Genomic DNA, 24,274 nt, shown 5'->3' with positions numbered 1-24,274 from the left:
GATGGGTCATTGTGCCTATGCTCTGGGCTTCGTTGGCGTCCTTTACGGGATAGTGTTGTCCTCTTTTTTGTTTGTGATTCTATTGTTCCCGGGGCCCTGGAACGAGGTTAAAAATTGTTTCTGTGTGTGCTGTGCGTGGACCTTTCTGTCACACGTTTCTCGTGATGATTATTGCGGTTGATATCAGAATCCAGTGAGTGATCAAGTGAGTGTCGAGTGAGAAAGCGGCCCATAACATAACCTCATACCATTCGGTAAAAAGGTGTTTATTCAGTCAGTGGAATTCTGCTAGAAATCAAGTAAAAAACTGCCAGCTTAGGGTCGTCACAAAATAACTCATGACCCTGTTTCGAAACCTCTAATCAGCGACAATGTTCTGTGCAAAATTAATCTTACCATCTGAGCTACAGAGCCACAATGGGTACAGCGCATGAGTAAATACTACTGGTATTTGACTTTACATGTGCACTCAAGTTTTCTGCAACAAAATTACATGTTAGGAACAAATGAATAAATTCAGATAAATGTTTCTACTGTAGAATCATTCTAAGCTTGAAACACTGTTGATTCACATTCATTTGTTCCTTACATTTATAAAATTTGTTTCTTCTTACATGAAATACTTGTTAGGTTTGGTTAGTTGTATGTGGTCCGAAGGTCATGGGTTCCAATCTCACCTGAGCCACTGAATTTTTTCAGTGGTCAGGATTTATAGTGTGGCATTTTCATTTATTTGATATGCCTGAGGACGATTGTAAAGTAAAGATATGATTGTTTTTAGAAACAAAACACAATTAAAATATGAATGTGTCATTTATTCAGAAAAGCAGAGATATTTAACAAGATAATATTTCAAACATGACAAGAAGTTTAGTGAAAAACAATGTCCTTTGTTTTTAATACAATTTTTGACCCTTTTAACATCAGTATAAGAACTTTCTGTGAAATCTTGCTGTCCTATAGTGGAAAAATAAAAAGAAAAGCTCAGAATTAAATTGACATAATAAATTTTAAAGAACATGTGAAGTGCACCAAGGAAGCTTACCTTTACTTGGGAATTTCATGATCATATTTATTCTTTATAAATGGAATTCTCTTGGTTACAACCTTCCAGTCAGTAAGGAACAAAAATGCAATTCCCAGTCCTCCTGTCCATGCCGCTGCTGTTGGAATCCTGCAAAATTTCAGTAAGAGCAGTGAATCAATATGGCTTAATGTATTGTAAGCAGTTTCACAAGGTAACAAAGTTGAAAATATGGCTTTTGCCCATAGCTCTTTGGAATAGTAATATCAAGCTCTTGCGAATTTCAAGACTCAAGCAGTGTAACTGTTTTCTCATGTTTGATAAATATAAAGTCTTGCCCATTTGTTTCGCTCACGCTCTACCCTATTCTTTGTTTTACCCAATTCACATCAGTCGAGGCATTATTTTCTGCCAACCTAGTATATGCATATAAATTTTGCTTATATGTTAAAACCAATGCCTCAGTCATTTGAAATCAGACTTGATTATTATTAGAACTACGTTGTGATCGAGAAAGGATTTACTCTGAAAAGTGTCACACGTCCTGCTCTTGTAGGCAGTGTAAAATCAAGTTCTTAGTCCTTCCAGCTTATATTTGTCTAATGGAGTGTAAGTAGAACTCTGATGACTATAGCTTTACCATTAAAGCTCTAAAGTGCCTGAAATTTTTACAAGCCATTTTTGCTAAGGAAAGCTCAAAACCCACTAGCCAAAACTGTATTTCTACTATCCTGGCATGCTGACCATACAATTTTTGCCTGTCGATTAGCTCCCAAGATGATTAGACCCAGTCGATTATCCCCCAACCCCAAGTCAGTTAGTCCCCAGTGAGACAATAAGCCCTCAAATAGATTTGTCTGGAAACTCAGGAAATTATTCTTCTTTGACTGTGACAGTTTTCACAATATGGCGAGGTTGAATCACGTTTGTGATAGAGAAATGGGTTGGTTCTCAGCCTGTTAGCTCAGCCTGTGTGATAGAGGAATGAGTATTTTGATTGTAGCTTGAGGAGAATGAAAATTAAGGAAGCTTTTTCCATTAACAAGATAGTGAATCAATCAAATCACATTGATTTACCTCATCCATAAGGCAGGCTACTATTCTGCTAATGTTCAATAAGTTTGGTTTGCATATTCAGTTTCAAGTATACACTCTTCACTATATTGTGAAAGCTGTCATGTCACAATGATAGTTTATTGATTATAAAGACTAAAGGCTAATGGTCCCACTGGGGGGTAATTGACTCCGGGTGAGGGGTAATCCTGTTGGGGGCTAATCAACTGGATACTTTACTAAATATAAATATAAATATAAGTACAGTGTAATACTTAAAAACAATGGAAGCAAGGTAATGTGTGTTTAAAGACGCTTATATTGTCTTCCTTTGTCAGGGTGTTCATTAGGCATCGGAGATCAGAGAAATCTCCGGCTACTACGTAGAATTCTCCGGCTAAATTTCAAAGGCCTGTACCTATATTTTTTATTAACATGCGGAACCTTTAAAATCATCCTCCGGTTACTTTACACTATTCTCCTGCTATTACAATTCTAAATGAAAACCCTGCTTTGTTGTGCAAAAAGAAAATATGCTTCTGACATGGTGACCTCTAGCCACCATGCATAGGTACAACACAACATGATAACTGTGCAGTGCATGTTGATGCCACTGGTAGGAAGGTATCTGGTCAACAACAAAGGAAAACACAAATTAACTTGCTTTGAGTGTTTTCAAGAATAACATTGTACAGTTGAACCATAAGCAGCCACCCATTAAGCGGCCACCCCCTATTAACGGAGCATTGTCACAATATTTTAAGTCATTTTTCTGATTACTTCCAAATTGAAGGAAACCTTAAAATAATAGTTGTGTAATGTAGGAAAACAACAAAGGAGTAATCAAAACCCGAAAATAACCAAGGATTGTATCGACTGACGAAGATTAAGACGGATTACAAACGACAAACTTGAAAAAACTTGCCAGTTTTTTCAAGATGAGTTGTCCGTGACTGAGCTCCTTTAAGCAGCCAGTTATCAAACGCCTTATGCTCATTACTGACGAACCCCTTTTAAGCAGCCAACCTCTATTAAGCGGCCATTTACCGTTTCCAAATAGTGATCACTTAATATAAAGGGTTTGACTGTATTTGCTTGTAATGTCAACAGCTGGAAACTGGGCCTGTTGGCCGGATAATGAGCATCTATAAGGAGCTTCGCATAAAACGCATATAATTTGAATGAATGAAGTATTTAGTTGTAAGGCTAATACCCGATTCCCTCAATAGCGCACGCCTGCAGGAAATCACGGTAGTTGTATTCATCAAATCTTGCGCGAGACTCAGCAACGTGCATCGTTGCTGAGTCTCGCGCATGGTTTGATGATTACAACTACCGTGATTTCCTGCAGGCGCGCGCTATTGAGGGAATCGGCTATTGGGGACACTAAAATAATTTTACAACTAGCAGTAATCATAGATTAAAGAGTGCGTTCGAGTATTGGTATGTTGGAATTGCAATTTCTGGGGTTTTGCATTGAGAAGGCATGGTTTATTTTTGTTGAAGCAGACACCCTGTTTTAGATTGTAGCAGTTCTTGATATGATAAAGCAGTATTTTTCTTTGGATGAATGCTACCTAATCAAAGCCATTCAAATGATTCATCACAAGTCGTGATTGTGATTAAAAGAAGAAAAAGAACCTGAAATAATGACCGGAATGGCAAAAGCTTATTGGGTATCCGGACAACTTGCCCCCTAGAAAATTCGCCCCAGACAACTCGCCCCCAATCTTAAGACAATATTATTTGTCCCCGACTTGTGTTTTGGTAAAAGAGAGTGAAAATCTGAATATTTCTCATTCTTAAAGCATGTGCAAAGAGAGACAACTTTGGCAAACTGTTCGTTAGCCAAATGACTCGTAAGCAAAATTGGGGGCGAGTTGTCTGGGGCTAGTTGTCTGACATTCGCTTATTGATATCAGAATAAATGTAAATAAAATTGAATTTGCTCCTGGCACTTTGATGTGAAACTCACAAAACATAAACAAAACCACAAATGCACTAGCTGATAAAAGCGATCATTTCGTCTACACCATAAAAAGAATTGTTATGTACACAAAAATAATTATTTATTTCACTTGACTTGTTATCGGTTGGATTTAAACGACTTTTATGCATCTTTAATTTGTTCCTTCATAATAAACTACTACTTGTTTGAAGCCCCAGTGTGTGTTGCTTTGGCTAAGCCCTGCCTTTAAACTTCCACAAACTTCTGCCGGAAATACTTTCGCTTCGATTTAAAATTCCACAAATACTTTAAAATACAGACATAATTCATACAGTAATCCACTACACGCATAAATGTAACATTCAATATACAACGATTTCCTCGTTAAAATGTCTAGCATTTCTAGAAATAACGATATATCACAAATTCTAAAGCGAGAAAACAATTTTGATCCTTATTAAACCCACTCTCGTTGCATGTAATACTATGACAATTTGTAGTTTTGTGCAACATATAATTATTGCAGGAAAACACGCTGCTTACCTACGAACGAACTCCCCACAAAACTACGCATCGACTTACTCGATTTCAACTCTTTTTATGCCGTTCCATGGCTGACGACGACTCTGCTACCCTGGATAATAACCCTCTAATGTTCTCCATGACAATTTCCGCCAAATTTCTAGTTTGGCTACACGTTTTTAGCCCTTTTCTTCAAGCAAAAAATGTTTCTTATCTCAGTTTGCGACGCCATCTTGTTTTGCATGAATCTAGGCCATCTGTGGTTACCAGTTTCCCGGCCGAGAATTTCCCCTGCAAAATTTTACCGGGGTGGCCATTCTAGTCTCCTTACAGGAATGTGGAATTTTCCTGCATAAAACCGTGCACAGGACACCAGCTATCGAAAACCACAGGGCGAAATTAGGTTTGCGTTCGCCGAAGGAGAACGCAATTATAAAATTAACAATCGTTGTCAGTCTAAATTATCATGCTAGGTTAAAATCTAAAATTTAAAACTACTAAAATAAAGCAGTCAACTCAATCAAAGGTTAGTAAATGAAATATCTTTGGAAAAATCTGATGTTTAACGAAACTGGTCGGATACTGCAGGCAGGGCACCATCTCGACAGTACATAGGCACACGGAAGGTTTTACCATTGAATCAGGTGTTATTCTGGTGTCAAAATTAATCATGTGCAAATAGAAACTACTCACCAGTTTTTTCCAACTTTTGCGTAGAATTTATATCGTCCTAAGCCTTGAATAAGTTCCCTCATCGCGCTTTCAGCCTTGCCAAACCAAGATGGCTGCCCGTGTAGTGCACATGCTCAACTTATCGATAACTGCTGTACGAAGCTACTGACGGCTCATTAATGGAGTGCAGGGATGCGGACGATTTTTGTAAGGGACAGTAAGGGACTGCTTGAGGCGAGGGGTGTCTCTTACAGAACCCACAGAAAGTTAATGGTTTTGTGGAAATAAGAAAAAGGTGTGGATTCCAGGCGTAGCAATATGGCTTTGAATGCCAGCCGAGCAACAGGAGCGCCATGGCCGTCCTTTAAAGAGCATTTTAGGATCACAAAATTTATCATGGACGCAGGTACAGTCATAAAATAATGCATCATTCTTCCAATAATTGGAGCATTTGCTTAACTTAGTGGTTTAGCATAATGGCTCTGTCAATCATTCCAATCCCCCAGGCATATTTTGTTGACCAGGCAATCGATAAAATGATAATCGATAACATAGTTAGTAACTAACTGACTTATGACGATAACAATGCTATTGAATGAAAATCAATACGGACTTAAACACGGGGGGGGGGGGGGGGGTACTTGGGTAAATTTTTGTTGGGTATGTGCCGCTGGCCTCTCAGAACCCCTACCCCATTATAGTCATATTCTATGGCCAATTATAGACCCCATCTTAGTCACTTTTGAGCAAATTTAATTTTTACGACCCCAACTTAGTCACTTTCTGGGAGCTGTTTGTCAAATATTGAACAACAGCAATAAATACGGTAACATTTTTTTCAGGGAAAATTTCCGTTCATAAATCACAACTTGCCAGAATTTTCGTACTCTCAAAATCCCGGAAAAGTGTGACCCCATTCTAGTCACCCTATAAAAAATGCTTGAAATGGCGACCCCATTCTAGTCAGTCCAGTCGTGAAAATGCGACCCCATCCAGCGGCACATCCCCATTAGCCCATTTATAGGAAGTGCCCCCCCCCCCCCCGGGCTTAAACAAAAAAGATGTGAGTTCCCTTTTCACTTGCTACAAGATTGTCATTGGAAAATGTTAATGATTACACCCGCTTTCAGTGTTACGTGCATAGCTATTTTTTTATATCCATCTTTCGACATCATCTTTCAACAGCGTCTTTCAACATGCTGTTTGAAATGAGCCAATCAAAACCGATGTATACCGTTGTTGGTTTCATGCAAATGAGCCCACACGGTCAGAAGGTCATGCTCGTGAACTGTGATTGGCGGATTTCAATCCATGTTAAGCATGTTGAAAGATGGATGTAGACAGAAAGCCTGTATGCACGTAACACTGAAAGCGGGTGTAATTCGTTGATTGATAATTTATAATGACTGGCCAAGACCCTTGCCTAGTGGGCTTTGATTGGTGGATTTTGATATGTCTTGTTTGTTTAGCATGACGTCAAAAGATGTTTATGGAAAGAAAAAGTTTCCACTAATTTGGGTACTTTTATTAATAGTTACCTAGTTCCCAGGCCTCTATTTTCGTCGCGGTCAACTCGTGTCGGGTCAGGTGGTCCAAGCGAAAAAGTCCAGGATACGTCACCGAAACGAGTAGTGACGTCATACTTTACTGTGAAGGCCTGGGAAAAATGCTGTACAGGAACTAGGCAAGGTACTTAGCTCATCCCCCCCCCCCCTTCCACATTTCAATCTTGTCATGTTGCAGGTGAATTGCAAACCCCATGAAAAAAAAAAAAACATTGAGCAGGCAGAAGGGGATAAAATATTTTTTACCTGCTTTAAGGTTTTCCATTACTGTCAACAAAATAGGGTAACTTCCGGGAAAAATGTTTCTACATGCATTCAATAAATAGAAACCACAGAAAACTATATATCACTGTAGAGCTTATAAAATGTAGATTGCGAAAATAAAAATCTTTTTTACCGATTTTGCTTTAGAAAGCATGTGCAAGCCTTTAAACAAAAAAGTGATGGTGTTTGTTTCACTGAATTACCAGCCTTTGTGTTACCACTGAAATCTAAACAAACTGTACTATATCTATTATCACTCAGGAGGTGATGATCATGTGTTAACAAAGTGTGTGAGGCTTTTTCGATATTTTCATTGGTTCCTGAGAAAATCCACTTTGAAGTTGAACAACAGAGAATTTTTCTGTTGTTAACACGTGCCGGGACACCACAAGAAAAGTATTTCAAATTTCATTTAAGCCTCACACACTTTGATGCGTTGATATCTCATGAACATTCTGACCAAGTTTCATTAAAATCCGATAAATCTACATACCCTATTAATTCATTTGAACTGAGGTAACTCGCGCAAAAACAAACCTCAAGTTTTCGGCCTCCAAAGAAATTCACAGTTTTCGCACTTTAAATAGGCGAGTGTCAATGCGGTCATGCCACCAACCAATTAAATGCAACATTTAAAAACCCTTCAGAGAGTCTTGTGACAAAGAAGTTTATAAAATTCCCAGGAAAGGTTATTTCGCCACCTCACAAGGGAAAAGGCTTTTCAGTGGGGAAAATAAAGGCTAAGGCAAAAAAATTCACCGGCAAACAGACGGAAAGGCAAGCAGAGCGGTCGAGGGAAAAATGAAAATACTGTTGTGAATGATGCTGGAACTGATCCTAAACATGCGGTACTAAATATTTTCTTGTCAACACATATTCTGTATGCTGTTTTCCCTGTTGTTGAATTAAACAAAATTAACAGAAATCCCTTTTGTAAATATGATGGAGATTTCTTTGTCAGAAATCTCGAGGCGAGCGTCCATGCAAAAGTGAAACGTGCTAAGGCACCGTGAAAAATTCAACGTCAACACTCTGTTGGAGATTGTGGGATTTTGACACCTTTTCCTATCCATTACCAGTTCCCTTAAACACTCTTTGAAATATATCTTGTTCTTTTCAAGTCTTAGATTTTTAATTATTTTTCGACAAATTAAATTTAAATGCCGCTTTACATGTAACTAAAGAGCAAAAAAACGAAATTTTGATTTTCATTGACAGTAACCTTAAGTCAAGACATTTCCAAAAAGTGTGCAATTGGTTTGTCTCAACAGATCACAGCATTCAGCTATAGAGTGTTTTAACTCATGTGACCAGCGGCCATATTGGTTTACTAAAACAAAAGATTATCTTTGCTAAAAAGAATTTAATTCCCTGAGGAATGGCTTGGTACAGTTCCAACATGGCCGCCTTTTCTTTGTTTTGAAACATCAATATGGCTGTTGTGACATCAAATAAAATGCTCTATTAATTTACTGCCATCATAGAGTTTAAATTACCGGTATGCCGAGAAGAGTGCGATGACACATTTGTACATATAAAGAATTTCAAGAACACACTTTATCATGTTGCAATGAATAAATATGCAGTTTGGAGGCTGCAACCCTAAAACATAGAAATCTGAAAAATTATCCAAAATCTAAAATTCAGATATCAAAGAAAATAAGTTCTTCAAGTACAAAACAGTAGGAAAGTTACATAATTGGCAGGGAGTTTGTTGCTGTCAAAATAAAGTGCAGAATAAAAATAAATATGATTTTAGACTTCACCTTTTGAAACAAGAATTCTGAACCAGTTGAGATTAATTTTAGAAAGCTATGATTATCTTTTTTTCACCAAAAATGCGAGCCTACTGTCACACATTTGAGGGGCAATCCCGCATATACAGGTCAAGACTGAGAGACTCTGTGATGTTGCCAGGGTGACAGGTTTAGAGATCAATGTCACAAAGACCAATTAAAGAGCCAACAAGTAAATACAAGCTAGGAAGCTCCCATCACCATCCACGGCCCGGCCATAGAGAATGTTGATTGCTTCAGTTACCTGCTGGGCAGTATTATATTGTGAGCAATAAAGACAGGTGAAAATTTAGATAAAGACATAAAGGCTAGGACCAACAAAGCACATCAAACCTTTGCCACTCTGAGAGCAGATTGGAGGAATAAGAATCTCAGCTGCTGCACAAAACTGTGACTATTCAACAGCAACCTCAAACCAGGCTCCTGTACAGGGCAGAAACCTACAGGTGCACCAGGAACTTGGACCACAAGCCTGAGTTTTCAAAAATCTGTTTCTTGTTGCACTGTAAACTGAAAAGGGAAAAGTGTCGAGTTTAAAACATATGTGATGGCAACTAGCAGACTTTAAACAACTAGCAGTCTTCACTACCTCCCATGGCCAGTTGTCATGCTTGAGCGTCTGAGAAATAAGAGATGTTTTGACATTCCAGCTTGTTGCAATGAGCTCTGAACGTGAAACGTTTTATCATTAGCCATGCAATGTAAATAGTCTTTTAACATAATATTTGTAATTAATTCTAAAATGAAATTAAGCAATTTTTATTGTAATTATTTTTTTATATTGTATGTAATTCAGTTATATGACTGTAACATATAACGTTTTTAATAAACAAGATATCTCACCAATTTGTTCAAGTCGGTTTGTGACCCAAAGGTGAGCCTGCTTGCAGACTAGCCTAAATAAGAAATTATGTTCCATAGAGCCACATGAAGGAGCCCCAGCAGTAGTTGCTGATTTAGATGTACATGTACTAAAAAAAGGCACACAACTTTTATGATATAACCTCATCAGACACTAACGATAAAAAATATATATTTTATTGGGGTTTACTCTCCTAGCACCTATGCAAAATATGTTCATGCAAAGTGGTCAGTTGAGGTATGCGATCAAGTAGGGGGGTCTGGGGGTATCTTCCCCCAGGAAGTTTTGAAAAAATAGGTTATCTGAGAAAGCATTTCGTGCGTTTTGAAGACAGTTTCTTAGGAAAAAGGCAGGTAATAGTAAAGGTAACTAGGACAATAATTCTGGTACGTTTTTAAATTCAAATCATATTTTTCGAAACAGAACCTTGAAAACGTAATTTACGATAAATTATTTATTTAGCTAACAATGACGGCAGTACATAGAAGGAAAACAGGAAAAAGAGAGGTTTATTCATTTCAGTGTTATATGGTAATTACATAAATCAGCCAGAGTCGGTTTGTTGATCTTTTAGACTGTGGCAAGCTTCAACTTTCTTGGGTGCTTCCGAGCCCAATAAGTACCCAGTCTCCTCTCTTTCGGTAGCGCCGTGGAATATTAATGGAATTAGTGGAATGCATTGTTGAAATTAATCTAGAATCACACAATTTGGTCCAAAATATACCACACGAATCTACAAATGGTGGACCTTCAACCCAAGTAAATAGTCGAGGTATAGAAATACCATTTCCCTTTATTTATTTATTTTAATATTTTTTATCACAATGAGCGGACTTCCAAGGCTTATGGGAGGGTGCGGACACACCCATCGCACCCCCCTCCCTACAGGCCTGCCTGGATGCATGCAAGGAGGACCTGTAAACGTTGCCATTATACCACAGGTTTGCAGTGCCTCAGACAGGGTTGGTCATGTGCTTTGAAAGTTCAACATTCCCACGGCTTTCAACCCATGCCAAACTCTGCCAGATTTTCAAGAAGCCAAAGGATTGGCCAAAAGACCACCAAAGATAAGGAATCCTTTACAAGGTCCAATGCAACAACTGCCCATTCAATTACATTGGAGAAAGTAGGTGCTCCTGGAACTCATGCAGAGCCGAACACAATCTGGGCCGCACTTGTAATGGAGAGTCAGTGATCAAACAACACATGGAAGCAACCAAGCATGACATCCACCCAAGAAATGCCATGATCCTTAAACGAGGAGTCACAAGTTTCACCAAGACAAGAGACTGTTCTTAGAGCCATGGCACTCAATGGTGAATTCCAACACAGTTAATGGCAGAAGACCCCTTCCACTCACTACTAAGAAATTAAAAATTGGATGGTGTATTCGAACATGCTTAGCATGTGCTAATTTTTAGTCTTAATAACTTAAGTGTTTCTTTGAATTCTAGATTCTAGATTCCAGACTCCAATTTTCCAGATTACAGGAGTCCATGTTTTAGGGCTGCCCATGCCCAGTTTGAATGTGGCAGTTGATTTTTTTGGAGCATATTCAGGGAGGTTTCAACTTGTTGTCTTTCCCCTTTTCACTGGAAGCTAGGTCACTAGGATAAGTAGTTGGCTTGCAAACCAACAGAGCACAAGGGCTCCTTTAGAAACTAATATCTTGGTTGATTTTCTCAAAAGTCAAGTGATTTTTATTTTCAGGTCATAGATTAAGGCTACCACCAGTGACTTGTGCTTGTGCATGTGTTCTGTATCATCGCCTCTACAAGCAGTACCTTCAAACTGACTACAGTGCAACTGTAAGTCCGTTCCAGTCCGCAGTTGTTCAAAGGGTGGATAAATGCTATCCACCAGTTAAATCACTCTCCAGTGGATAGCAAAGTTTGTTTTGTCAGCACTTATCTACAAGATAGTGATTTATTGGGTGGATAGTGTTATCCACCCTTTGAACAACTGGGCCCAGTTATTTAACTTAAAGTTAATGTCTAATTATATTGAAACTGGTACTTTCCTGGTAAAAAAAAGTTATTTAAAGGATTCTGTGTAAGATCCTATACAGTTGAGTTCCTATGTGTAAGATCCTACTCAACATCCTATAAGATCCCGTATGATCCTGTAGAACCTCGCTGCCATCCTGCATAGGATCCTGTAAGTTCCTAAAGGATCCTTAGAGATCTTAGTCAAGATCTTGACTATGATCTTAGACTTACACAGCATCCTTCATATTTCTATAAGATTTTTTACAGGAGCCTTTACAATTGCCTATATGATCTTACATGTAAGTAAGATCTCATTCCTATTTAGGATGCAAAGGAATTCCATAAATAAGATCCTACAGGATCCTATGTCAAGCAGGGTTTCAATAATTCATTATATCAAGCTGTGGCCATATTGGTCACCAATGCCATAAAAACTTTACCTACTAATTTGCTCTTTGGTAATTGTCCCTGCTTTCCCAAGGTGACAACCTTGAAATATAGTATAGTGTAATTACCCTCAGTCTATTTTCATGCATAGTTCCTCATTTCCTCGCTCATACTGTTTTTTTCTTACCTTAAAAATTGTAAGTTAATTGAAAGGGCAAATAAAATATTTTATATATTTTGCCCTTCCCATTTCTTCCCATTCATCTCGGAACGAAATTCGTTCTGGGTTTACATATTCCATTTCATATACCAACTGGTCTGCCTCCTGCCAGTTGGGATTTTTAACCCTGTTATGTTCATTTATAAATTATTTGTTTCCTCGGTTTCAGTGGCATGCCTGTAAACTAGCTATCTCGTTGAGATATGAAGCTAAGTGCATGACCACTATAAACACATATTTTTTTTTTTTTTTTTTTTTTTTTTATTGTATAGTCATAAAGTGTTGTAACAGGAAGTGAAGGAATACAAAATACAAACTTAATATGCATATGTGAGAAATGCATGGCTTGGTTAACGTGTATTCAGTTTTGTGTAGAGACAATAATAAAAATTTTTATTATTGATTTTAATCAATTACTTTAAAACATGCCAATGTATAATCATCCCGTTTTAGCTTGTAGGTAGTGCTGCTTTGTATCTTGCATCTAAAACTGAGGAATCTCCTTGCAAGCTACGTGATGTGATAAATGTATCATACAGGTAATCATGATAATATATACATCTTATTGTAGTGCAACAGCTGTACTAGGAGTATGATCCCAAGGATTTGACAGTAAGGACCACGCACAGTGAGGTCCATTCAAGGGCTGATATTCTCCAAGTACGGTCTCAAGCAAGCTTGCCGGTAGTCTATAAGAGATTTTGGGTGGAACATACTTGTTGAACAATCTGTTGCAGTTAATGTAATTCTCAAAATTCCCATTTTTTGCTTTAAACCATATAAGGCCATGGAGCTAGCTTGCTCAATCCGGAAAAACATTGATAGCCTGGGACAAGAATGATAAAAAAATGAATGTAATGTGAGGTTCCCATGGCTATTAACAGTAATGTTTGAAAGTCCATTCTTGCGGCAGGCAGGCCGTTTTTTAAAACAAGCTTTTTTGTTACCTTCAAATGCAACATAATGGCCCAGGGGGGTACTCCGGGATCAAAGTGACGGGGATGATCGAATGGAGGCAAAACTCAGGACCCAAAATCCCTAAGTCTCCCGACATTACCCAAATCCCTGGACCAAACGCCCAAATCCCTAGTCTCCCCTCCAGGCCGCGCCAGGCACTTAATTGATTTTTACCCAAAAATCCCCTATTTATCAGTCACCCAAAATACCTACCAAATTCTCCTACCCAAATATCCCGGAATCGTTCCCCCAATCTCCCTCCCCTCACTTGGATCCCGGAGTCCCCCCTGGGCATAATGGTGCTGCATTATAGTTCATTATCACTCATCCCTCAGGATATTACATAAAGACAGAGCACCTTTGGAAGTGGGATCCTTGTACTGGCAACTACATGACAGTGTGGTCAACTGTGAGCTGATGATGTTACGAAGTCTTCAGTTTCATGTCACTTTCAACAATCCACACAAGGTAATATTCTCTGATTCAGTTGCTATATGCAGGTATTTATACCATGCCATGAAAAATACAGCCAATCAGAATACAGGAAAGCCGTTGTATATTCGACGGTATTCAACCCAACCTTCCCATAGTGCGCTGCGACTGTATTCTTGACGAAATTTAGTAAGCGTATTTTCTATGGCATGGTATAAAATAGTTACACAACACTTTCTCGTGGTATACTATGGAATATACCACTTGTCACTTGTATTTTCTTGGCATACACACTCGCCTAAAGGCTCGTGTGTATACCGAGAAAATACAAGTGACTCGTGGGATATTCCATAGTATACCACTCGAAAGCGTTGCATAACTAGTATGTATACAAGTTAAAAACTTGATTTGATTATACATGTATACTTATAAGCTAAAAGCTTAATAAAAACTAATCAAAAGTATTCAAAATCTTTCAAATTTTTTTTAAATCATGCAAGTGTCTTTGTTAAAACTAAAACTAGTACATCTTATTCAGTGTTTGCCAATTAAAATAGTTGTCAAAAACTTTTGCGTTTATGCCAGCTGCATAAAACGATCAAATGTGATTAACACAGCACCGATATAAACAGGGTAGCCCGCAAAAAAGAAGATTCATGATAAAAGCTAATGCCATACCTGTATCAGCGAGTATATAGCTGGCATTAAGACAAAACTTTTTGCCAACTATTTAGGCAAACACTGAAGAAGATTTACTGAGGAGCGAAAGAATCGGCCATGCCCACGTGCATGGGGTTAAACAAAAGAATTCAAATACCTAGTAGCAAGGAACCTCTCTCTGGGACAGGTGAGTCTTCAGCCAACGCAAGAAAAATGCAAGTAGCTTTCCGAAAGTGCAGCTTAACTTGAGTTCATAAGCCTGTGTGCCCAGGCAATAGGAGTAATGTTACAAGCATGATTTACCATATTAATTCTAGTATTTTGTAGTTATTTTCAGTTCAAGCCTATGACATTATGACATAATCTTGATTATAACATAGCCCACATGCTGGCCCTATCTAATTTCTATTGAGCGACCATGGTGTATTTAACAATAATTTATTCCACTTGTGCGCGTCGGATATGAGATGGTAGCTAGCCAACAAGGCATTACGTGCTCTGTTGAAGTGTGGTGTTGGAAATCCAGGAATCTGATTGGTCCACCCACTGTTTTCTATTTCCGCTGAAAGTAAATGACCACAGGTTGTTTTTTAAAGGCATACTTATTACAGGAAATTAACTCTTAATGAAATTATCGCGAATTTTTTTTAATTTAAGTCGCGTTAATTTTTGTTAACGTTAAATTCCGTGCCATTAATTAAGTGGAGCGTTAATTTCCATGATCTTAATTATTTTCCATTACCGTAGAATTCCGGTTATAAGCCCTGGGCTTATACAACTTCGTAAGGGTTTTTGGGTGGGCTTATAAGCGGAGGGGCTTATATCCGGGAGGGCTTATAAGCGGAATGAAAAAAACGTTTCAAACGAGCCTCGGGAGTAGTGATCGAAATACGTTTTTAAGTTAAAAACGCATAATAAAGCAACATTTAGCCCTGTTCAGTCCGCTGTCATCCGGTAGAGGGGGGGGGGGGCTTATAATCGGATGTATTTTTTTGTTTCCAGGTAGATGGGCTTATAACCGGGGGGCTTATAAGCGGGGGGGCTTATAACCGGAATTTTACGGTATTTTGGCTCCAATTTCTCGATACAGTCCAGACATCTTGACTCTTAGGAAAAGGCATAATTTCAGCAGGGTGGAAATTTGCCGGATCTCTAAAACTGAAGAACGCTCGAGGCGGTCAGATTCCTTTGTTTTAAAGTAAACTTGTTTCTGTTGTCTCAACAAGTTCTTTTTTTCTTTTGTGTTCGTCGCATTATTTTCCTTCATTTTGAAATGTTATCCCCTCTTGTGCGTTAATTTCCTTTATTGGGAAGTAATTTTTCCTTTAATTCGCGTTAATTTAAGTCACGTTAATTTCAAATACCTTAATAAACACAAGCGTTAATTTCCTATAATAAGGTAATTTTTCTTGATTTTTGGCTGAAAAGTACAAAAATGATAACTTTTGGCGTTGAACTTCAAGCTAGCAAGACAGCAAGTATCAGAACAGGCCCGCTCAAAGAGCTTGTATTCACTAGCAGGATTTACAAGTAGTTTTGGCAGTAATTTTAATTTATCATTGATAAGTTCGTGACTGTACTTTCTTTCCTTGCTTTATTTTAGTATCTTCTGCACTACCTCAATTGTCTTGAAGATTGGCTTGATAAGGAATCATGGAGCACAAGTTCTGTCAGTCAACTTAGTTGGAGTTTGTTGCAGGATAGTTTTCACACCACATTATGCTTGCAGTACAAGCCAGCTGTTATTGCAGTAGCAATGATATATTTTTCACTGATGTGCCTCGGGATTAAAGTTCCATCTCAGGGGGCTCAACTTTCTTGGTGGAAGGTTGGTGTTTAAGTATTCAAATTTATTAAATAAACACCAATGAAGTACCAGGTGAGCTTTCGCACGAACTGAAAACTTCATATCTTTTTTTATATTTTACTTCATATCTCTGAGAAGATCACCGTTGTTACGGTTACATAATAAATCGTGCCTTTCACAGAGAAAGTGAAATGATCTGGTATTTCACTGATGTTTATTTAATAAATAGAACATTACATGGCTGCTTAGAAATACAAAATTACTCTTCTCGTGTCGAAAAATATTTCACTCGTTTGCGCACTCGAAGATAAATTTTGCAACTACGCACAGCCTCTATTTAATTTCAGTTTAAGGTTAATATTTTACTACTGTGTCAAAATGTAAAACTACGAAAGCCGAGGAGGGACATCAGATTTCAGACTTCAAACTTTTTACTTCAGACTTCGGACTTCGGACTTCGGACTTCAGACTTCAGACTTCAGACTTGTCTCCCGACGTCGGACATGGACTTCGGATTCAGTCGATTCAGTCGAACACTTTTTTACGCAACACTAGTAAAATTACGCAACAGTTCTGACGGCACATAACAGGACTAAATAGTTCAAAGAACATTTTGCCAGTCGTAGTGATTTAGACTTAAAAAGACATAAAAATTCAAAATATATTCTAAACATAATTGAGTTTTTTCTTTTCCTAAAGTAGTTATCTTCCATAAATCACGTGTCCAGTAAATTCCAAAGCTTACAATATTGCAATGTACTTAAATTAGGTTATAATTGCAAAATCGCACATTCTTTTTCATGATATATCTAGCTTAATTTAATAAAAAATGCAGTTACATTAACTCATGCAGTATCAAAAAACTCTAAAGGACTTTGTTTACAAATTGTGCAATCTTATGTCATGAAATCTATCCAATCGTGTAACAAGTGTCATTGCGTGCCTTTGTCACACAATCTCTAATTAATATTTAATCACAAAATAATCACCTCACGGTTGTCGGATTTCTTTCCTACATGTACAGTGCTATAGTTCAGTTCTTTTGAAAAGTTCTATTGTGACTATTAAGTTATGTTATGTGACGTCAGTACTGTTGTGTAATTTTACTAGTGTTGCGTGAAAACGTATAAGTCTCGAATCGATGAGTCCGAAGTCCAATGTCCGACGTCGGGAGACGTCAAGAGTAAGGGCCTGTTTATATGGAAGGCAAGTGCCCGGCTAACCGAGTTACCTGGCTAACCGAGCTACCATGGGCGAGCCAACTTTTCATACGTTTCTTTAGAAAACGCACTGGAGCATTACATACTATACGGGAAACCCGCCTTGTCGCGGAGCACTCGGTCTACTTGCCCAGGACACCCTTTTAGGCGGGATAGCTTTTTGCCTGGCTATCCCGGCTTGCCGGGATAAGTCTTCGCACGTGTTTTTAAATTAAATTTGTAGTTAATGACATAAAATGTATAAATTCTGGATCCAAATTTAAACAGTGCTATTTGACCAAAATTAGATCAAACTAGTTTTATCTGTAGGCTGGAAGATACTTCTTTGAGCAACAAAAAATGGACGCAGTAAATTTCTAAGAGCTTGCACATCAAAGTAAAATAGTTTTGATGACGGCTAGCCTTGATTCTTCAGTAAAAAGTCTTATTTTTCTTCAATCATTTGGAGCTACATGGTTTTCCCACGCTGTAACACGCGTCAATGACGCTGTCTCAACTCGGGTAGAAGTACTGTGAATTCTGCATGTAAAGGTGGGTTATGTTTCATCCCTTCTAGCCGGGTAACTCGGTTAACCGGGGCACCCTTCCACCATGTTAACACGCCGAAAGAAGTCCGAAGTCCGAAGTCTGAAGTCCGAAAGAAGTCCGAAGTCCGAAGTCTGAAATCTGATGTCCCTCCTCGGCTTTCGTAGTAAAACAATAATAGGGAACTGACGTGTCACACTGCTCATTTGTATCCTCCTTATAAGCGCCCCAGAAGCTAAAGTAAGTCATTCCTCATTCAGCCACAGCAGAGCTGGAGTCGTCTGTCGGCCGACAGTTTTCCAAAAGGTTTTTCCCAAAGCTGTTCTTTGCTTTCACCCATCTCATCTGATATTGAAAGAGAAAGGGGCTAAATCACGCTTTGAATCTACATAGAGGGAAGGTGTGCAAACAAGTGGTTAGTTTTCTTGTATCACGTTCTGTCACTTTTTCAGTGATGTGACAGTGTAAATTTCTGTTTTGTATACAAAAAGGTGCAAAAATTATAGTAAAGAAGGGCAAGCCTAGTGAAGTGCAGTGCCACACAGTTCATACTGGTGACATGTGTTGACCTTTGTCTTTCCAGGCCATATGTCCAGGGAGCACAGAGGATGAAATACAAACAATAATTCGCAATATGATTGACTTATATTCATTTGAAAATGTAATAGGGGAATAAAAAGTTCAAAACTCAGTAATACTGAAGAACACGGCCACGATCTCAAACTCCCAAGGAGAAAGAATAGTTGTTCGAGAAAGAGGGGAGTTTGAAGTAAAGGGGATATATTTACGGTAAATGACTGAAGAGAATATGACCAGGGAAATGACTTTCTGTTCGAGGGATCCTGCCGTACTGCTAATATTACTATCACGCAGCTGAAGTCATGCAAGTACTGTTAATCCATATGGAACATATGCCTTTCACCCTTTTAAGCAATTCATTGTATAAAGTATAATTATGTAGGTAGTGTATTATCAATATAATTTCTTGTAAATATAGTTTGCTGTAAATGTTAAGAGTAATAAATAATAATAAAAATCCTGAACCTCTTGTTTCGGGTCACGTTACATATGAATTGATCTCGCTCGCTTTAAGACTGTTCGCAGTCAATGATACACCAATGTCGCATTCGAAATTCGGAATCCACAGGAATGGAATCTGGAATCCAGTCGTTGGAATCCAGAATCCAAGGCTCGTTTGGACTTTTTACGACTAAACAACAACAACAACCATTTTATTTTGCCAAATTAAATAGAAGATAAATTACAGCATAAAATAAATTAACTAAAATAGGCAAAAAAACTACTCAGAGTAGAAATAAACTAAACGAGCTGAGTAGTTAAAAAAAAAAATTTAATTGCTTTGACAAGGTTGTACATAAAAGAAGACAGAAGTAAAATAAGACAATTACTAAGTAATTAAGTACCATGCAGACAAAATGAAATAAAATAAAATAAAAATAAATAAGTACAATGTAACTAAGTATGTATAAGTGATAATTTAATTTAGAAAAGTAGGGAAAAAAGGGAACATGGGAAAAAAAAAAGAAAAACAGTACCAGTTAAGACTAACTGCAAGGACGACACTCTCCACAGGCTTCCCAAGCTCAAAATTCGTCTTTTTGATGTGTTTTTGAGCCTTTCGGGCGGCCGACTCTACATACGTGGTGTATGCGACAGCTTGTGTATATAGAGAAATGTATGGGAAAATCACGGGTTCTCTAAAATCGGGTAAATAAATTTATATTTTGAAATAAAGTTTACCTACCTCAAATGTGTCGCTTACTTGTGTCTTGTGCCGAATTTGGAGTCATTCCGACGCCATTTAGCGAAGTTATTCGAAGTCGTTGTCTCTCCTACTAAAAAGAAGGAAAGGCAGACCACTCCATCGATCGCTGGCCAGAGCTCACTCCACAAATCGCTCTCCCCTCAAAAGGAAAAGTCCCGAATCGCAATAAAACCAACAGTTCCATAAAGCCCAATAAATTTCACTCCACATACGTGTGCTTCGGCGGTCGAAAGACTCATAAAGAATGAGAAATTTTGCTTTAAATGCGCCTATTCGGCTTTCCAGATTTGCTTGTGATCGACCTCGCGCCAACGGTCGTTACTCAATCACAAGTATCTGGTTTCATCCTCAACTCTGATTGGTCCATTAGAACCAAGTCACGCGCTGACAACACGACCTTCCACCGGAGGGAAAAGTACATTTTGTCACGAATCAAGTTTCACGCTAGGGCTCCCAAGGGATGTTTCTGAAAGCTGTATTGTTCGCTAGAGCCAATCACAGCCATGTTTACATATGTCAGGGAAAAGCCGCGTAAAGATAAATCTGACACCTCCACGTGCATAATAAAGCAAGATATTCGCGAACATTCAAAAGTTTCACTCTACTTTATTCGAAAAATTTCCTTGAATTATCACAATAAGTTCGCTCCATCGTATTAGTTCTCTGCACGCATTTGAATCCAAAATGGGCTGAAGCCGCAATCATACAAAATGTAGTTTTTGATCGACGCAGTCCGGCGATCGAGCAAAATTTCCTGCGACTTTTGGATATCCTTTGGCAGCAGCTATCTTCGTCGAAATGGCCCTCAACGCAGAGCAAGAAGAAGCATTGCAGTTTGTTTTGGCGGGTCACAACCTTTTAATAACTGGCCAGGCCGGCGTTGGAAAGTCAAGGCTAGTAACAAGCATTTTAAAGGGCTGTGAATCCCGAAATCTCAAAGTCGCCGTGGTGTGTTCGAGCGGGATTGCCTGCACGGTCTACGGCAGTGGATTGGCGTCGACTGTACATTCATTTTACGGTCTTGGGACGGCAGATATGCCAGCCAAACTGGTTCTGGAGAGGTCAATGGCCACTGCCAGCCTTGTACGAAGGATTCGAGAAGTTGATGTGATAGTTTGGGACGAGGCGAGCATGTCCAGCTCAAGAATTCTTGAACTTGTGAACACATTGCACCACAACATAGCAGGCGATGGCAACCTGAACCCGTTTGGTGGAAAACAGCTAGTGTTAGTGGGTGAATTCCTGCAACTAAGGCCTGTGCCAAGCAGATTTGATGATGGAGCATTCATGTTTAATTCGTTTGTTTTCAGTGCTGCGGTCTCACATCGGATCCAACTGGTACGATTGATGAGACAATCACCGGACGAAGTCGAATTTGCCATTGCATTACAGCAAATTCGACTTGGAGAATGCATGCCGGAAACAGCGAATTACTTCGCAAGCCTTTCAAGGGAACTTGAGCCCCATCTTGATGAAAAGGCAACTCACATATTTTTTAGAAAAGCGCCAACCATTCTCCACAACAGAGCAGTTGTCAGTAACCTACCAGGAGAGTCTATAAGGCTGATTGCGGAACATGAAGGAGAGACGCGAAATATGAAATGGCCAGGAGAGGACACTGTCTTACTGAAAGAAGGTGTGAAAGTGATGTTGGTGTGGAATAAGACGGACACGTTGAAGAATGGGACAATGGGAGTGTTTGTAGGAATGGATGAGAATGGAAATGCGCTAGTGAGATTTGAGAAGGAGGGAACTGTGAAGATCGGAAAGCAAACTTGGAACAACACAGATGAAAGAGGTCAAAAGATTGGCTCAGTTTGCCAGTATCCAATTGTTGTGGCTTATGCCATCACTTGTCATAAGTCACAGGGTCTTACACTGGATTCAGTTGTTGTGCATTGTGCAAATGAATTTGTGGCTGGCTTGATCTATGTAGCGTCCTCTCGCGTCAGATCGGCCAGTCACATACAGATGCTGAACTTTAAACCAAGCCAACTCCTAAAGCAGCCACAGGAGGTAATTGACATGTGTTCGACGGAACTCGGGCAACCTTTGTCAGACCTGTCATGCTGCCGGCACAAGAAGATGAACGAAGATTTCTTTAAAGTAACGGACAGATTGAACACAGTGATACTGGATTCGACCGAAGAATTTGCATTTCCAGCTGAACAATTAAAAAAAAAAGGTGTCATCATACTACGAAATTCCTGATTTAGTCCAAGACCCAGTTCAACTCCGCCTAGTATGTGACCAGCTTCAGCGGCATGAGTCTCAATTGGTTCTAATGGACCAATCAGAGTTGAGGATGAAACCAGATACTTGTGATTGAGTAACGACCGTTGGCGCGAGGTCGATCACAAGCAAATCTGGAAAGCCGAATAGGCGCATTTAAAGCAAAATTTCTCGTTCTTTATGAGTCTTTCGACCGCCGAAGCACACGTATGTGGAGTGAAATTTATTGGGCTTTATGGAACTGTTGGTTTTATTGCGATTCGGGACTTTTCCTTTTGAGGGGAGAGCGATTTGTGGAGTGAGCTCTGGCCAGCGATCGATGGAGTGGTCTGCCTTTCCTTCTTTTTAGTAGGAGAGACAACGACTTCGAATAACTTCGCTAAATGGCGTCGGAATGACTCCAAATTCGGCACAAGACACAAGTAAGCGACACATTTGAGGTAGGTAAACTTTATTTCAAAATATAAATTTATTTACCCGATTTTAGAGAACCCGTGATTTTCCCATACATTTCTCTATATACACAAGCTGTCGCATACACCACGTATGTAGAGTCGGCCGCCCGAAAGGCTCAAAAACACATCAAAAAGACGAATTTTGAGCTTGGGAAGCCTGTGCACTCTCTTACCAAATTTCGTAAATTTTTGTAAACTCTCAAGGAACTGTTTTAATTTCTCAAGGGAATACTTTTCCCAGTGGGCGATATGGCCTCAACAAAAGAAAAAGGTACAAGACAGGCAATTTATTGTTTTTTTTTTTTTTGTTTTTTTCACGCGTCGGGTGAAAATAGTAGGCAGGTATCTTTCAAAGATCTCTGCCATTAATCGGTTGAATTGCTTAGCTTTAACCACTAACTATGCTTTAACATGCTGAAAAGCTGCTGGGAATCTTCATTGTCAGCGGATATTGGCCAATGCGATGATCTATTGTTACATACTAGTATACCTAAATGGTAGAAGTGCTGCCAAAGGGGAAGAACGATTTAGTAGTATGCTTGCAGTTACTGATTTAGTTAAGGCCCCTAGCAAAAATATGGTATTATGCCGAAAAAAACAAAAGGGACAAAACAAGAACAAATAAAAAGAAAATACAAAAAGTTAAGAAACTATTTACAATTTTACATCAAATAACGCTAGCGGACTTAAACGCAAAGCCTTCAGCGTTCGCATTGTGTCGGGGATCGAGTTCCATGCCTTGCTTACACCAGGCTACTTCACCTATTGAGTGGCATAAAAAGTCACTGCAGTAAAATTAGGCTGAAGAGAGCTTCGTGTCGATTAGAGTGAACTTTTTTCTTACAAAATTTGCCTTGAAAAGCAGAGTATTTAACATGTTTCAGTTTACTTTGTGCGCGCTGAAAATCCAAGATGTCACTTGTTTGAAATCCTGCATTGCGCTTGGTCACATATCAAAACGCAATCAACGAGGCCGATAAATTGGCGCTCGTTTCTGGTTTGGCCTTTGGGTACAATTACAATTTGCTCGCACTAAAAAATAACGAGAAATACTTTGCGCATCATGGACATTTTTCATTGCTATATATTGTTAACTATAAAGATTACCGAATAAACGGAACAACATTTTGGTGAGTGGCACCATTATCAAGTATGTGACGAGAAAAAAAACTAATTTATACTGAAAGTAAAGGTGCGAAATAGAATAAATTAAATTGTAACTGTTCAGCGTTCATGTCATTCCAGTGAAGTGTCAAAAATGATAATGAGAGTAATGGTGCCAAGATGTCACCGAAAATTTACTGTATTTCTAAGTTTAATGCTATATATTGTGCCTTTAAAAAGTTCCGTAGAAACAAGTAGTGGGAATATCGTCACATGTTCCATAGGGCAATGTTCTGAGGAGAAAGATAACGATTATGAAGTCATTGTGTTACTTATTGTTAAACTGAATGGATTCATTACAGTGAGTGAAAGCAGACGTTTCAGGTGGTTGTTTGTCTCGTGAAAACAGTTGCTTTTCCCACTCGCTTACATCTGCAATGACCCAAGAGCAAGCCCTGGAAGGCGAATTTCCTTCCTTTCAACATTGAAATGCAAAGCATTCAGCAACGTTAGAAATCATTTCCTTTGGTCTCCATTCGTTATTCCTCTAGTGATGAAGGTTCATTTTTCCGATGTCGCACGCGCGGCACGTGGACTGTTTATCTTCCTGTATTGCAGAATGAACTGTGGCTTCTACAGTCAGCACAACCAGGACTTTGATGCGCATCCTAAATCTTCCGTTCGCGCATAACCACAATTCCTTGCGCCTTTGATCTTTCCGCCGACCACAATTCCTTGCGTTTTGAAGAAAAAAGCGATTGCAAGCCCTATAAAGTAATCCTTTTGCCGATTAGA

The 24,274-nt window shown here is 38.9% G+C and overlaps 3 protein-coding genes across 4 annotated transcripts; 2 read left to right on the top strand and 1 right to left on the bottom strand.

The window, feature by feature from the left end:
* Positions 1-794: 794 nt before the first annotated feature.
* On the bottom strand, positions 795-5,382 carry LOC144658455 (cytochrome b-c1 complex subunit 10-like). The gene is made up of 3 exons (XM_078518864.1): positions 5,241-5,382; positions 1,046-1,174; positions 795-957 (listed from the first exon to the last, which is right to left on the bottom strand). The coding sequence occupies exons 1-2, from the start codon at positions 5,300-5,302 to the stop codon at positions 1,048-1,050; spliced, it is 189 nt and encodes a 62-aa protein (XP_078374990.1). The 5' UTR covers positions 5,303-5,382; the 3' UTR covers positions 795-957; positions 1,046-1,047.
* Positions 5,383-5,392: 10 nt separating this feature from the next.
* Positions 5,393-18,950, top strand: LOC144658433 (cyclin-Q-like). Of its 2 annotated transcripts, XM_078518842.1 has the most exons (7): positions 5,487-5,625; positions 10,648-11,022; positions 11,417-11,514; positions 12,755-12,840; positions 13,594-13,726; positions 15,954-16,178; positions 18,486-18,950. In XM_078518842.1, exons 2-7 carry the CDS (start codon positions 11,010-11,012, stop codon positions 18,576-18,578), a joined length of 648 nt encoding a protein of 215 aa, XP_078374968.1. In that variant the 5' UTR covers positions 5,487-5,625; positions 10,648-11,009; the 3' UTR covers positions 18,579-18,950. The 2 variants fall into 2 exon arrangements, with proteins under 2 accessions (XP_078374961.1, XP_078374968.1); XM_078518835.1 differs by lacking the exon at positions 10,648-11,022 and having other exon boundaries at positions 5,393-5,625.
* Positions 18,951-20,486: 1,536 nt separating this feature from the next.
* On the top strand, positions 20,487-21,899 carry LOC144645313 (uncharacterized). The gene has a single exon (XM_078504844.1). The coding sequence runs from the start codon at positions 20,487-20,489 to the stop codon at positions 21,897-21,899; it is 1,413 nt and encodes a 470-aa protein (XP_078360970.1).
* The last annotated feature ends 2,375 nt before the right edge of the window (positions 21,900-24,274 follow it).

Source organism: Oculina patagonica, chromosome 1 (assembly GCF_052425735.1).
Source record: "Oculina patagonica isolate OP01 chromosome 1, crgOcupat, whole genome shotgun sequence".
Classification (NCBI taxonomy): domain Eukaryota; kingdom Metazoa; phylum Cnidaria; class Anthozoa; order Scleractinia; family Oculinidae; genus Oculina; species Oculina patagonica.
Note: the sequence above shows the minus strand (reverse complement) of the source record. Positions and strands in the feature narration are given on the sequence as shown.

What these genes read in the sequence shown, in the direction of transcription:
- LOC144645313 (XM_078504844.1), top strand. Translation starts at nt 20,487, where the DNA reads ATGGCCCTCAACGCAGAGCAAGAAGAAGCATTGCAGTTTGTTTTGGCG.
- LOC144658433 (XM_078518835.1), top strand. Translation starts at nt 5,538, where the DNA reads ATGGCTTTGAATGCCAGCCGAGCAACAGGAGCGCCATGGCCGTCCTTT. An exon ending in AAAATTTATCATGGACGCAG is followed by an intron (nt 5,626 to 11,416) that starts GTACAGTCATAA and finishes TTTTATTTTCAG; the next exon opens with GTCATAGATTAAGGCTACCA. An exon ending in GTGATAAATGTATCATACAG is followed by an intron (nt 12,841 to 13,593) that starts GTAATCATGATA and finishes CTCATCCCTCAG; the next exon opens with GATATTACATAAAGACAGAG.
- LOC144658455 (XM_078518864.1), bottom strand. Translation starts at nt 5,302, where the DNA reads ATGAGGGAACTTATTCAAGGCTTAGGACGATATAAATTCTACGCAAAA. An exon ending in GCAAAAGTTGGAAAAAACTG is followed by an intron (nt 1,175 to 5,240) that starts GTGAGTAGTTTC and finishes GAAATTTTGCAG; the next exon opens with GATTCCAACAGCAGCGGCAT.